The sequence below is a fragment of the Brassica napus genome, chromosome A10 (assembly GCF_020379485.1).
Source record: "Brassica napus cultivar Da-Ae chromosome A10, Da-Ae, whole genome shotgun sequence".
Classification (NCBI taxonomy): Eukaryota; Viridiplantae; Streptophyta; class Magnoliopsida; order Brassicales; family Brassicaceae; genus Brassica; species Brassica napus.
Window position 1 is genome coordinate 956779 of NC_063443.1, and position 14172 is coordinate 970950.

The 14172-nt window shown below is 33.5% G+C and overlaps 2 protein-coding genes across 3 annotated transcripts; both read left to right on the forward strand.

Moving 5' to 3' along the window:
• The first annotated feature begins 1043 nt into the window (after positions 1-1043).
• On the forward strand, positions 1044-8370 carry LOC106423019 (putative DUF21 domain-containing protein At1g03270). Of its 2 annotated transcripts, none has more exons than XM_048743353.1 (13): positions 1044-1706; positions 5563-5639; positions 5771-5854; positions 5951-6064; positions 6283-6366; positions 6518-6589; positions 6775-6842; positions 6952-7039; positions 7127-7200; positions 7279-7642; positions 7760-7806; positions 7908-7968; positions 8100-8370. In XM_048743353.1, the coding sequence occupies exons 1-13, from the start codon at positions 1298-1300 to the stop codon at positions 8217-8219; spliced, it is 1662 nt and encodes a 553-aa protein (XP_048599310.1). In that variant the 5' UTR covers positions 1044-1297; the 3' UTR covers positions 8220-8370. The 2 variants fall into 2 exon arrangements, with proteins under 2 accessions (XP_048599310.1, XP_013719258.3); XM_013863804.3 differs by lacking the exon at positions 1044-1706 and adding an exon at positions 4756-5404.
• Positions 8371-10683: 2313 nt separating this feature from the next.
• LOC106423057 (transcription factor efuD-like) lies at positions 10684-14123 on the forward strand. Its single transcript, XM_013863833.3, has 11 exons — positions 10684-10811; positions 11113-11173; positions 11259-11381; positions 11581-11701; positions 11793-11906; positions 12012-12121; positions 12220-12403; positions 12746-12940; positions 13120-13341; positions 13469-13673; positions 13762-14123. The coding sequence occupies exons 2-11, from the start codon at positions 11121-11123 to the stop codon at positions 13866-13868; spliced, it is 1434 nt and encodes a 477-aa protein (XP_013719287.1). The 5' UTR covers positions 10684-10811; positions 11113-11120; the 3' UTR covers positions 13869-14123.
• The last annotated feature ends 49 nt before the right edge of the window (positions 14124-14172 follow it).

Genomic DNA, 14172 nt, shown 5'->3' on the forward strand with positions numbered 1-14172 from the left:
ACTTACAACTAGCCAACTGATATGTAGAGGTCAAACATGTTACAAACTCAAAAATAAAAGAAACAGTGGAGAAAATCGAGTAACCTGAACAGGTGTTTGATCAAAAGTAGAATGTGTGTCACTATCTCTTGGCTGAGCATAAACACAAATAAAGACCCTGGCCTAACCAAGCTGCTGATCCAATCCAAGTCACACACACCCTCAGCTATAAATGAAACAAATAAACTTTAACAGATGAATACTAGCTGTTGTTCACAGTTCTAGTGTCTCCTCATTACGTGAATTCAAGCTACGATCACTATCTCAACTCCTACATAAACATCAGAATGCTACAAAACTATGCACAAAAACAAAAGCTACATCTAATACGTGAATCAATTACTCTCATCACAAGAAAGAAGATTTCAATCACCGTCGAGAAGGAGGATTCAGTTAATTGAATCAAAGTTCCGATCAAACTCGAAGACTGGTGAGCACGAGGACGACGAAGAAGAGTGTCTCGAAGATACAACAAGCAAGAAATCTACTGAGTGACCTCCTGAAGTTATTGGCGCGATTGAGAGAATCAATCCGAATTAATTTCGGGGAAAAAGATAAATTAGATACTAAGCGATGGGCTTGGGCTGGGCTAAGAAACAGGTGGCAATTGGGCTGGAGGACCCCGCGATTCATAGCTTCCGATAGCCCAAAAAAAAACGGATAACATATTTATCGGGTATTTGAATTTCAGTGAAATAAGATATTTTCTTTTTGTTAGGAAAATTTTAGAAAATAATGGAAATTAAATAGCGATTATGTTACAAGATACGATCAGCATCGGGCAGTGCAAAATGCTATAGCTTCCCAAGATTTGATCCTTTTGGGTTATCTCCTAATGACAATTAGTTTAGGATTTTGAAACTTATATTAATACTATTATCCGACAACACTTGTTTCAGCTTCTTATTTTAACATTTTTTGTTTTTTTCTATTCTTCTTCCCATCAGCATTTTCTTTTTAAAAAATTGAATACTTTAATTTTTTAAAAATTTCACAATGATCAGATGATATTATGGAAGATCTCAAGAGTTAAATGTATCCATCTTGGGGCATTAAAACCGGTGTACGGGATGATAAATACAGACTTTATATCATATGATAGCTCAGTAATTCATATTTATCACGTTGCTAAAAAAATTATAAGGTACTAGTAGTCAACAAAATCAATTAAAGAGAAAGAAAGAAACGCATGTGAAGAGAGTTTACAACTGGAAAAGTAAAATAAAAATTAACGCATGTTGAATGCTGACATGTCAGTATGTCCATGAATCCACGTATCAAGCGCCATTCATCGATCGTCTTCCTCTTTCTAAATGAAAACAACTTCACACATCACAACAAACAATACACACAAGACCCCCTCTCTCTCGTTGTCTCTCTGCCAGCGACCAAATCGAAGCTTGAGAAGAACAAGAAGGCGTCGAAAATGGTTGTTCTGAGCATGATGGCGTTGGTAAAAACAGCTTATTCTTTGAACAGCTTTGTCTTTGAGGCGGAAGACATTGTATTCGGTTCGCCTTGGTGGTTCGTCGTCGTCAGTGTGGCGTGTCTCCTCGTTCTCTTCGCCGGGATAATGTCTGGACTCACGCTCGGACTAATGTCCCTTGGTCTCGTCGAGCTTGAGATTCTCCAGCAGAGTGGCTCCTCCGCCGAGAAAAAGCAGGCCGGTAAGTTTTATTTGATCGCGGTTAAAAATATTCACTGCTTAGGTTAAATTACTTGCTTAATTAGTAATGGCAAAAAAATGTACACTCTCAACTGTTACTATCCCTTATATATTAATTGAGAAACATTTGAAAAGATATAACCTCAATTTTGTATTAATTAAAAGAGGCCCCAATGCATAGGTGTCACTCAATTAGGTAGTCAATTACTTTCAATTGAAAAATAAGTAGGTCCACATTCGATTTTTATATGTTGTTAGATATATAAGTTGGCCAAACTATATGATATAATGATATGATATGATATTTTCTTTCCTTAAATAAAACCTACGGAATTACCATAAATGACTAATATATATATAACAATTAATGAGTTTAATAAATAAAGATTTGATAACAATGTATATCTCCTCCATCATTTTTTGTTTAATTTTATATTATTAAAATAAATTAAACAATCAAATTAGCTATAAAAAGAAAATTTAGATTTTTTCGTATATGTTATATTTTGAATTTTTAAAAACGATAATAAATGACTAAAACTATTAAAATTATTATGTTAAAAATTAATGATCAATGGTTTAACATTTTTATTATAAGAAGATACACATGATTTTAAAACCATATGAGTAAAAAATATCATTTAATAATAAAATAAATATATATATATATATATATATATATATATATATATTAAACACTATATACCATAAGATTACATAAATATTTTAATATTAAAACTTTCAATGAATTTTCAAGAACATTTATAAATTATAAACTTATTAAAGATTTCAGATTAAAAATTTTGTTATCGATGATTTAAATATTTTGTTATAAAACGATATGAACGATCATAGAACCGTATGATTATAAATTCTTATTTAATAAATAACTATACAAAATATACTATTCCTAGAAAAATAGGTTGGTCTATCTTAACTTATATTACACTTTTTATTAAACTAACTATCGAATTGAGAAATAACGTACCAAAAAATGTTTTGCACTTTCCTTAAATAAAAGCTACGAAATTACCTAATATGATTAACGTATATGTGAAAATTAATTATAATGAATAATAAATATTTGATAACAATTTTTGTATCTTAGTTCTTTTTTTTAATTTTATATTATTAAAATATATTTAAAAATCACATTAAATATATAATAAAAACATTTATAATTTTTCTTATATGTTATATTTTGAATTTTTCAAAACGTCTATAAATTATTAAAAATTTGAAGATCCCCACTCTGAAAATTTTGTGATCAATAGATTTTTTTTTTGTCATAATAAGTTACAAATGATCATAAAATTGTATTAATATGAACTTTTATTTAATATTATAAGAAGATACACATTATTTTAAAACCATATGAGTAAAAAATATCATTTAATAATAAAACATATATATTTATATATATATATAGATTATACTATATACCATAAGATTACATAAATATTTTAATATTAAAACTTTCAATGAATTTTCAAAAACATTTATAAATTATAAACTTATTAAAGATTTCACATTGAAAATTTTGTTATCGATGATTTAAATATTCAGTTATAAAATGATATGAATAATCATAGAACTGTATGATTATAAATTCTCATTTAATAAATGACTATATAAAATATACTATTCTTAGAAAAATAGGTTGGTCCATCTTGACTTACGTTATATTTTTTATTAAACTAACTATCGAATTGATAAATAATCTACCAATTTTTTTTTTGCACTTTCCTTAATTAGAATCTACGAAATTACCTAATATGATTAACGTATATATGAAAATTAATTATTATGAATAATAAATATTTGATAACAATTTTGGTATCTTAGTTCTTTTTTTTTAATTTTATATTATTGAAAGATATTAAAAAATCACATTAAATATATAATAAAAACATTTATATTTTTTTCTTATATGTTATATTTGAATTTTTCAAAACGTCTATATATTATTAGAAGTTATTAGCAACTTGTACACACTTACAACTAGCCAACTGATATGTAGAGGTCAAACATGTTACAAACTCAAAAATAAAAGAAACAGTGGAGAAAATCGAGTAACCTGAACAGGTGTTTGATCAAAAGTAGAATGTGTGTCACTATCTCTTGGCTGAGCATAAACACAAATAAAGACCCTGGCCTAACCAAGCTGCTGATCCAATCCAAGTCACACACACCCTCAGCTATAAATGAAACAAATAAACTTTAACAGATGAATACTAGCTGTTGTTCACAGTTCTAGTGTCTCCTCATTACGTGAATTCAAGCTACGATCACTATCTCAACTCCTACATAAACATCAGAATGCTACAAAACTATGCACAAAAACAAAAGCTACATCTAATACGTGAATCAATTACTCTCATCACAAGAAAGAAGATTTCAATCACCGTCGAGAAGGAGGATTCAGTTAATTGAATCAAAGTTCCGATCAAACTCGAAGACTGGTGAGCACGAGGACGACGAAGAAGAGTGTCTCGAAGATACAACAAGCAAGAAATCTACTGAGTGACCTCCTGAAGTTATTGGCGCGATTGAGAGAATCAATCCGAATTAATTTCGGGGAAAAAGATAAATTAGATACTAAGCGATGGGCTTGGGCTGGGCTAAGAAACAGGTGGCAATTGGGCTGGAGGACCCCGCGATTCATAGCTTCCGATAGCCCAAAAAAAAACGGATAACATATTTATCGGGTATTTGAATTTCAGTGAAATAAGATATTTTCTTTTTGTTAGGAAAATTTTAGAAAATAATGGAAATTAAATAGCGATTATGTTACAAGATACGATCAGCATCGGGCAGTGCAAAATGCTATAGCTTCCCAAGATTTGATCCTTTTGGGTTATCTCCTAATGACAATTAGTTTAGGATTTTGAAACTTATATTAATACTATTATCCGACAACACTTGTTTCAGCTTCTTATTTTAACATTTTTTGTTTTTTTCTATTCTTCTTCCCATCAGCATTTTCTTTTTAAAAAATTGAATACTTTAATTTTTTAAAAATTTCACAATGATCAGATGATATTATGGAAGATCTCAAGAGTTAAATGTATCCATCTTGGGGCATTAAAACCGGTGTACGGGATGATAAATACAGACTTTATATCATATGATAGCTCAGTAATTCATATTTATCACGTTGCTAAAAAAATTATAAGGTACTAGTAGTCAACAAAATCAATTAAAGAGAAAGAAAGAAACGCATGTGAAGAGAGTTTACAACTGGAAAAGTAAAATAAAAATTAACGCATGTTGAATGCTGACATGTCAGTATGTCCATGAATCCACGTATCAAGCGCCATTCATCGATCGTCTTCCTCTTTCTAAATGAAAACAACTTCACACATCACAACAAACAATACACACAAGACCCCCTCTCTCTCGTTGTCTCTCTGCCAGCGACCAAATCGAAGCTTGAGAAGAACAAGAAGGCGTCGAAAATGGTTGTTCTGAGCATGATGGCGTTGGTAAAAACAGCTTATTCTTTGAACAGCTTTGTCTTTGAGGCGGAAGACATTGTATTCGGTTCGCCTTGGTGGTTCGTCGTCGTCAGTGTGGCGTGTCTCCTCGTTCTCTTCGCCGGGATAATGTCTGGACTCACGCTCGGACTAATGTCCCTTGGTCTCGTCGAGCTTGAGATTCTCCAGCAGAGTGGCTCCTCCGCCGAGAAAAAGCAGGCCGGTAAGTTTTATTTGATCGCGGTTAAAAATATTCACTGCTTAGGTTAAATTACTTGCTTAATTAGTAATGGCAAAAAAATGTACACTCTCAACTGTTACTATTTACTACTATTACCTTTGGAGTTACATGAATTTGTTTTTTTTTTTGGGATGTTGTAGCTGCTATCTTACCAGTGGTTAAGAAGCAGCATCAACTTCTTGTGACTCTGCTTCTATGCAATGCAGCTGCCATGGAGGTAAAAAAAAATTGATTTTAGTTTTACCCTAGATAAGTTACCAACTTTGTGCACCTTGGAATCAGTGGAATACTTGACATGGGAATCAATGAAGTTGGTACTTGATGCTTTTGTTTTATTCCTTTTTTCAGGCACTTCCTATATGTTTGGATAAGATATTTCACCCCTTTGTGGCTGTTTTACTCTCAGTTACTTTTGTTCTTGCTTTCGGGGAGGTAACTTTTTTATTATCTATTCTTGGTATGTGTTTGTCTTTTCCTCAGCACTTTCCATTGACCACTCATAGCTGATACAAGTAAGTTTCATACCAGATCATTCCACAAGCTATATGCTCGAGATATGGACTTGCTGTTGGTGCTAATTTTTTGTGGCTGGTTCGCATTTTGATGATAATCTGCTATCCCATTGCTTACCCTATTGGCAAGGTGACGTAGTTGTTGTACCAATCCGTCTTTGTCATATCACTAAATGTTATTAAACCACAAAAAGACAAGAAAATTGTTGAACCTTGCATTTACAGTAACTTGTTCAAAATAATTGTATTGATTATACCATCTAGACAAGTTGATGCATTTATAGATGCCAGAGTACAATGTAGCTGTGGTTGTTTACTTCTTAAACCAACGTTTTTAATATGCCTCAGGTTCTTGATGCCGTGATTGGGCATAATAACACACTGTTTAGGCGAGCTCAGCTGAAAGCTCTCGTCTCAATTCACAGCCAAGAGGTAGTATCCGGTTTATTATATAATAAGAAATCACACATATTATTCTGTATGAGCCCTGTCTGATTTGTTAAGTAGTTTATCAAGTTACTTGATTATATAAAGCACTTTTCTTTCCAGCTTCCATTTGACATGCTGTTTCTCTCCAACATAGGCTGGTAAGGGAGGTGAATTGACACACGAGGAAACAATGATTATAAGCGGAGCCCTGGATTTAAGCGAGAAGGTAAGGACTTGTATTAGCCATGCATGTATACTACTAGTCCGAATAAGCTACGTTGTAAATGAAATGGTGTGCCTATAAGACATTAATCCGGCTTTAGTTTGGAACATACTTATATATATATATATATATATTTACTTTTTTTTTCATTGATCTTATTCATATGCTTTCATTTCCTGGAAGTTCAGACAGCTGAGGAGGCTATGACGCCAATTGAATCAACATTTTCCTTGGATGTAACCACAAAGTTAGACTGGTGAGTTAAGAGTGGATTTGAAAAACTCCAGTTGGCGGATTAGTTGAAAAATCAACGCTGTAATACAAGTTAGAGAGTTAAACTATTTTTCACCTTTGTAAATATGCAGGGAAACAATTGGGAAAATACTATCCAAAGGCCATAGTCGAATCCCTGTCTACTTAGGGAATCCAAAAAACATCATTGGGCTTCTATTGGTGCTCTCTCTGAAACTCTTGCATTGCTTCATTTCACTGAATTCTATTAGATTTACTTATATATGTATATGCTTTGCTGTTACCTAGGTGAAGAGTCTTCTAACGGTACGAGCGGAAGCAGAGACACCCATAAGTTCTGTTTCCATCAGGAAGATCCCAAGGTATGTCTTGCATCCTTAGGCTTTACCTAGGTAACCTAGACATATGTGTTTCCTCATGAAAACGTTACGCCTTTGCAGGGTTCCATCGGACATGCCATTGTATGATATCCTCAACGAGTTTCAAAAGGGAAGCAGTCACATGGCTGCGGTTGTCAAAGTCAAAGACAAAGATAAAAGGAAGAGTATGCAGTTGCTGAGTCATGAGGAAACACCAAAAGAAAATATTAACTTATACACGAGTCCTCATTTGATAACTCCTTTGCTTAAGCATGATGTTGTTGTCGATATTGATAAAGCACCAAAGCATGTGGAAAAAAGAGGAATAAATTTTCAACTAAACGGTAGTGTGACGAGGGACTTGCCGCGTCTGTTGGAAGATAACGAGGATGAAGAAGTTATTGGCATCATCACGTTAGAAGATGTGTTTGAAGAACTTCTACAAGTATGATCTTCTACAATTATTTTACTGATTTGATCATTGCCTGCGCGTTTTAGTCATGTGCATGACTTCAAAAGTCTCAACTCTATACTCATGTTGCCTATATATATGGAAATGCAGGCAGAAATAGTGGATGAAACCGACGTTTACATTGATGTACATAAAAGGTATCTTAATGATATTTGCTTACTTCTGAGTTAGTGACTCTATAGTTTACTAAAGATTCACTAAAATGGCAAAACTGAATCATATTTTGGCATCACTACAGAGTGCGAGTGGCGGCGGCAGCAGCAGCAGCTGTATCATCCATAGCACGTGCTTCACCAGTGGTAAGCAAGAAACATATCAAAGTCCTTGATATTATCTACTGAATCAAAGAAGTTAAAAAAAGACTTGATGGGGTTACTTTGTGTCTGTTGGAGATCATATTTATAACTCTTTTGTGTGTGTGGCGGGACAGGAATATCAAAGCAAGGGAGGAGTAACGGTGAAGAAGCTTGTGGGGAAAGAAGGAAGAAGTACGAGAAACTACACAACAAAAATCACGGAGCCTCTTTTATCAGAAGAATGTCATAGATAAAAATTTTGTTTTATACTTCTTTCTTGTGGTAATTATTACAAGGTTCAGTGTCGGTCTCATTAATCGTGTATCACGTCTCTTAAACACGTACGTATCCTGTTGTTGTATGTATGTTGCGAAGTTGAAATAATGAAGAAAAGAGTTTTCTAAACCGGGTTTGACAATACCGAAGTATCAATGGTTAATACTCTTATTCCTTCTACAAAAAAAAGAACTTTTTTTAGTATTCTCACGTATCCTACTATATAAAAGGGACTAAATTCAAAGCTTTTGAGACTATCCACCTCAGCCAAAATATTCTCATCCAAAAAAAATTAGAAATAAATGTTATTTATAAGATAATTAACTAACATACAACTTTTGATATTTCTAAAAATTTCAAATTTGTAACTACTAATTTACTAATAGAATCATGTATCTATATTGAATTATGTTCTATTTTTAATCGTTAGACTTCAAGGATAAATAAATTATTAATTTACAATATATATAGTTTATAACTTTATATTGTAGTTATAAATAAAGCGAAAATAATCGGGAAAGGTGAAGAAACTCATCTAAAATTATGTAATTAAAATGGTAAAATGGTGAGTATGATGACGTGAATCTAAGAAAATTTGTTGTACAAATTATGGTGCTTTCTTCGTCCACTACAAAGATTTAAAATAAAATACAGATTCACATAAATAAGTCAATATTTGTTGTTTTTTTTGGTAAGATGCTAAGATTATCAATTTTTGAAAGGTTACACTATTGTTTTTAAACAACTTATTACATCAAGGAAACAAAAACAATCAACAACAACTCAAAGTAAAAAAAGCCTTAAGGAAGTCTTATACAAGAAAGATAAAAAGAAGTAGAGAAGAGGAGAAAGAAGAACTTTCCAGGTAAGAGAGGAGACGGTCACGCATCATACGGTCGAGAAAGGCAAGGATGACTGATGAAGGTGAGGAGACAGCAGTGAACACACGAGCATTACGCTCTTTCCACAGCAGGTAGATGGCTGACTGAAAATAGAGCTTGATGACTGGAGTAGCATGCGTATCTGCGTTGACGCGAGGTTGATTGATCCAGGCTGCAACAGAGTGTAGATCAGCCCGAGGAGAAATCCAAACTTCAGCAGCAAATCCAAACTTGTGCCAATATTTGTTGTTGATAGTGTTTATATTCTTTTCTAACATTAGTATCTATATTTTTTAGTAAACTGATCCAAAGAAATTAATTTGTGGAGCTAACCAAACGAGGATTATAGTATTTACTTTGGAAAAACTAATAGGTTGAATGATAGATGGCGTGCGTGCTTTTTCATATGAAAATCTGCACATATATTAAAATCATAAGATTTGAATCATAGAGAAAATATAGTGTATATGACTGAAGTTGGTCCATTCTGAAACTAAAGATGGCTAAAATTCTTCTTTGTCAAAATGCATAGATGTGAATCTTATATGAATAGAGTTCTCCATTGCTTATAACAGTGTAATAAACTCCGTGTGTAAAGGAGAAAAAATGTTATATAAGAGAAAACAAAAATTATGATTTTTTTTCTTGTGCCTATAGGCTCTTCGCAATTTGAAGAAGAAAGAACATATTGTGTGAAAATCTTTGGCTCGGTCAAATTTTATCCAGTTGTTTATAAAACTGTTGTTATCTGATTCATGTAATTTTTCAGTGTTGATTTAAAAGCCCAAAAAACCCATCTATACTGACTTTTTGATATTTTTTTCTGTGATTTGAATTTAAAAAGAGATAAAACTTTCGATAAGTTATGTAAACTCAGAACGAGTATTTAGCTTTAGAAAGCATTTACATGTTTCAAACTTATAATATATACATATATAATGTTTAAAATTATGCATATAAAACCTGTGTAAAATGTGCCTGAATATGTTTCTCTTCTTTAATGTGTTAATCGTACTATATATAACATTATTTTAAAATTTCAAAAAGTTTATGTCACATACAAAAAAATCATCAATAAAATATATAATTCTTCATCTACAACAAGAAAAATTATAAACATATAAATTTAAATTAAGAAAAACTAATATTGGAAAAACAAGAAGTTAATGTAAAAGAAAAAACCGACAAATAATATTATAAATAAAATAAATTTATAAGACACAATCCGCGCGAAGCGCGGAAAAATCTCTAGTATTAATAAAACACACTAAACTACCGTAATAATAAAACACATTAAACTACCATAATAAATATATCGTTTTCTTTAATTTTCAATTTTCAATAATTTTTAATCAATAGTAATTCAATAAAATCAATTAATTTTTTTGAGGTTTATAATTTTTTCATAGAAACACACAAAAAAATACATTTTTCTAAAACAATATTTTTTTCCAAAAATTTATTATTAAAGAACGTAGGGAGGGAGTAATCGATACAGGACTTCTTGTTCTAAAAGGCCCAATTGATTTGGGCTTCTAATTTATAAGGTTGGTTGGGTTTGGGCTAGACATTGAAATAGTTCAAAAAGGAATAGAGAGAGAGAGAGAGAGAGAGAGAGAGAGAGAGAGAGACGGCGTCCTCCTCTTGTTGATCGTCGAGAGACTCTCGCTCAGCGCCGCGTTCTCTCCGGTAAGCTCCGTCGACTTTCATCAATTCCGATCATCTGACTCTACATCTCATTATTTAATATCCCAAACTCTCGCGTCGTATGCTTCCTCCTCTGCTGCTTCTGTTTGTCGCGTATTGCCTGATTAGGGTTTCTTAGAAATTAGTTAATTTTCTGAAAATCCCCACTTCCCTTGTGTTTGAAATTAAAAAAAAAAACTTCAATCTCTATGAAATGGATTTAGGATTCTTGTTTTAAGTTTCAATCCAGATTTTTTTTTTGTATTTAACACATAATACTGGTTCCTTGACTTGGTAATGTCAGTCTCTTCCATGGATAGTAAGGGCCCGGTGCAGAAAACAGTCGTGCTCGAGCCGTTTATCAAGTATCTCTCTTTACCTTTTTTTTATGTATTTTGTCTAAAGTCCTCAAACTCTGCCCTGATTCAATTATTTTTGTATTAATTGTAGGTTGGTGAGGCTTTTAGCAAGGGCTTTCTATGATGATTATACCACCAAAAGCGACAATCAGCAGAAAACTGCAAGAAGTGACAACAGAGGGATTGCCGTTGTGGTGCTCGATGAGCTTACCAGGTTTCTGTTACATTATCTCTTCCTTGTGAACTTTGATTAAACTTAAACCTGTCGCAATAGTTTCTAAACAGCTTTCTAAGTCCAGTTTTGTGTGAGTAACGATAGGTTATATTTTGGAAACTTTGATTATGCGATGTTAATGTGGATACTGCTTAGTTTGTTTTTTTTTTAAATCCGCTGTGACTTTCATTTCTGGTAGGAAGCAATGGGTTAGAGAAGAGGACTTGGCTAAAGAGTTGAAGTTGCACGCCAAGCAGCTTAGAAAAATAATACGACACTTTGAAGAACAGAACTTGATCATGCGTGACCACAGGAAAGAGGTCTGTGCAGAAAAACTATCTTCTTGTTTTGTTTGCTTGCCACTTTTTTCCTTACTCTGGCTCTTTTATTGATTCTAAATCTTATTAATAGACTGCAAAAGGTGCGAAGATGTATAGTGTTGCAGTAGCTGCTACAACTGGTGGCCGAGCAGAGGACAAGGTTAAGTTCCATACCCACTCGTATTGCTGCCTCAATTATCCACAGGTCTGCTTCATCTCCCTAATACTAATTGTTTTCAGTTTGCTATTTTACCTTCTAAAATCAGACTGCCCTGTACGTTATTGAACTTGCACGTCTTCTCTTTCACAGATATATGATATTGTTCGCTATAAACTGCACCGGATGAAAAAGAAGCTCAAAGATGAACTAGAAGATAAGAATACTGTTCAGGAGTATGGCTGTCCTAACTGCCAAAGAAAGTAAAGTCCATTGCTCTTTATGTCCTTATAAAATGCTCTACTTTTATGAATTGTATAATGCTCACTAAACCTGAATATGTTTCTCGTTTTTAATTTAGATATAATGCATTGGATGCCTTGAGATTAATTTCTATGGAAGACGATGCTTTCCACTGTGAAAACTGCAATGGTGAGCTGGTTGTGGAATGTAACAAGCTAACTTCAGAAGAAGTAGCAGACGGAGATGATAATGCAAGGAGACGGCGGCGGGAAAAACTAAGGGATATGCTTCAGAAGATGGAGGTATTTGTATACTGTTTTATCTTCTCACTTCAGTATCCCAGAAAATTTGTTAATGCACTAGAATTTATAATCTAAACTAGTTTATCTTGGAGACCATATTTTAATTGAACAATGGTAAAAACTGCAAATAAGAGTAGCTGAACTTAGATGTGTCCTTGGTGGTAGATGTTGTTCATGGTTACTTTGTGGTTGATGCGATATTAAGGTTACTTAGCGTTGATTATGTATTATCTTTTTCTGGTTTACGAAGAAGGTGAGAGAGGTTTAGAAAATTTCTCTAGGTGATGTTGGTTTATACGTTGTTGATTTTTTTGCGACTGATAATCGGAGTATAAACTGCAGGTTCAAATAAAACCTCTGATGGATCAAATAAACAGAGTAAAAGACCTGCCAGTTCCCGACTTTGGATCTCTTATCGCATGGGAGGCTCGTGCAGCTATTGCTGCTCGTGAAAATGGCGAGCTTAACCCTAATGATCCTTTGAGGTCACAGGGTGGGTATGGTTCAACACCAATGCCATTTCTCGGAGAGACGAAGGTGATTAATCAGTTACATTTCTTAATTGCTATTATGGAAGATGAGGCAATGATATTGTTATGGAATGTCCTTTTTCTTTCTCCATTTGCTCATGTTGAAGCTCGTATCTATCTGCAGATTTATACTGGATTATTCTCTTTCATTATGGTAATTTGATTTCTTAAGTCTTGCGTGGCTAGGTTGAGGTTAACCTTGGTGAGGGAAAAGAGGATGTCACGTCCAACGGTGGAGATTCTAGTCTGAAAGTGTTGCCTCCATGGATGATAAAGCAAGGAATGAATCTGACGGAGGAACAAAGAGGAGAGATGAGGCATGAAGCAAAGGTTGATGTTGGCTCATCGAAACTTTCAGATGACAAGAAGTCAGCCATGGAAAGTGGCGATGCTAAAGATTTGTTGAAGGTCTGTTTATTGCTTTTAGGGATATTCTTTGCGTCTATTTTAATTTCCACAGTAGCATCTTCCGGATCGTGTTTCCAGAATCTTGATACATTTTTTTTTATTTTTTGTTGTCATTTTAAAAATTCAGGATGAGTATTTCAAAGCTTACTACGCTGCTCTGATACAGCAGCAGCAAGAGCTAGCACAGAAGCAGAGACAAGAAGAATCTGGAGGCGAAGTAGTAGCCCCTGACAGTGAGTTGGCTTCGACATCCTCAGATCGTCAGGTTGGTATGAAGTCCAAACGCGAAGAGGAAGAAGATGAATGGGAAGAAGAAGTGGCTCCAGTTCCAGGTAAGTACAATAAAATTCATATAGTATCTAGTTGATTGATCATATTATTAAAACAAACGAATTACTACTAAACATGTAAAAAATGCAGTTGCAGGAAATGGAAACTACAAGGTGGACTTGAATGTGGAAGCAGCAGAGGCTTCAGGTGGTGAAGAAGAAGAGGAAGAAGAAGACATCGACTGGGAAGAAGGCTGAATAGGAAATGGATCAAAACCATTGCTCATTGAATAAGGAAACCGATTGTGAACTGTGTCTTGTGCGCTATAAGAAGGTGGTAACTTAGTAATTGGGGAATCGTGTGAATGTTATCATCATCATATACACCAAATATAACTCGTCGATTCAGACTAAACAAAAAGGTTGATTGATGCATCTGATGAAACAAAAATAGTTTTGGACGACACATACCAGTGTGTTCGGTTATAAAAGTTCCAAGTAGTTTCAAATTTATCCTTTATAATATCGTAAAAATGATAAATCTAATGATAATCAACCAGAG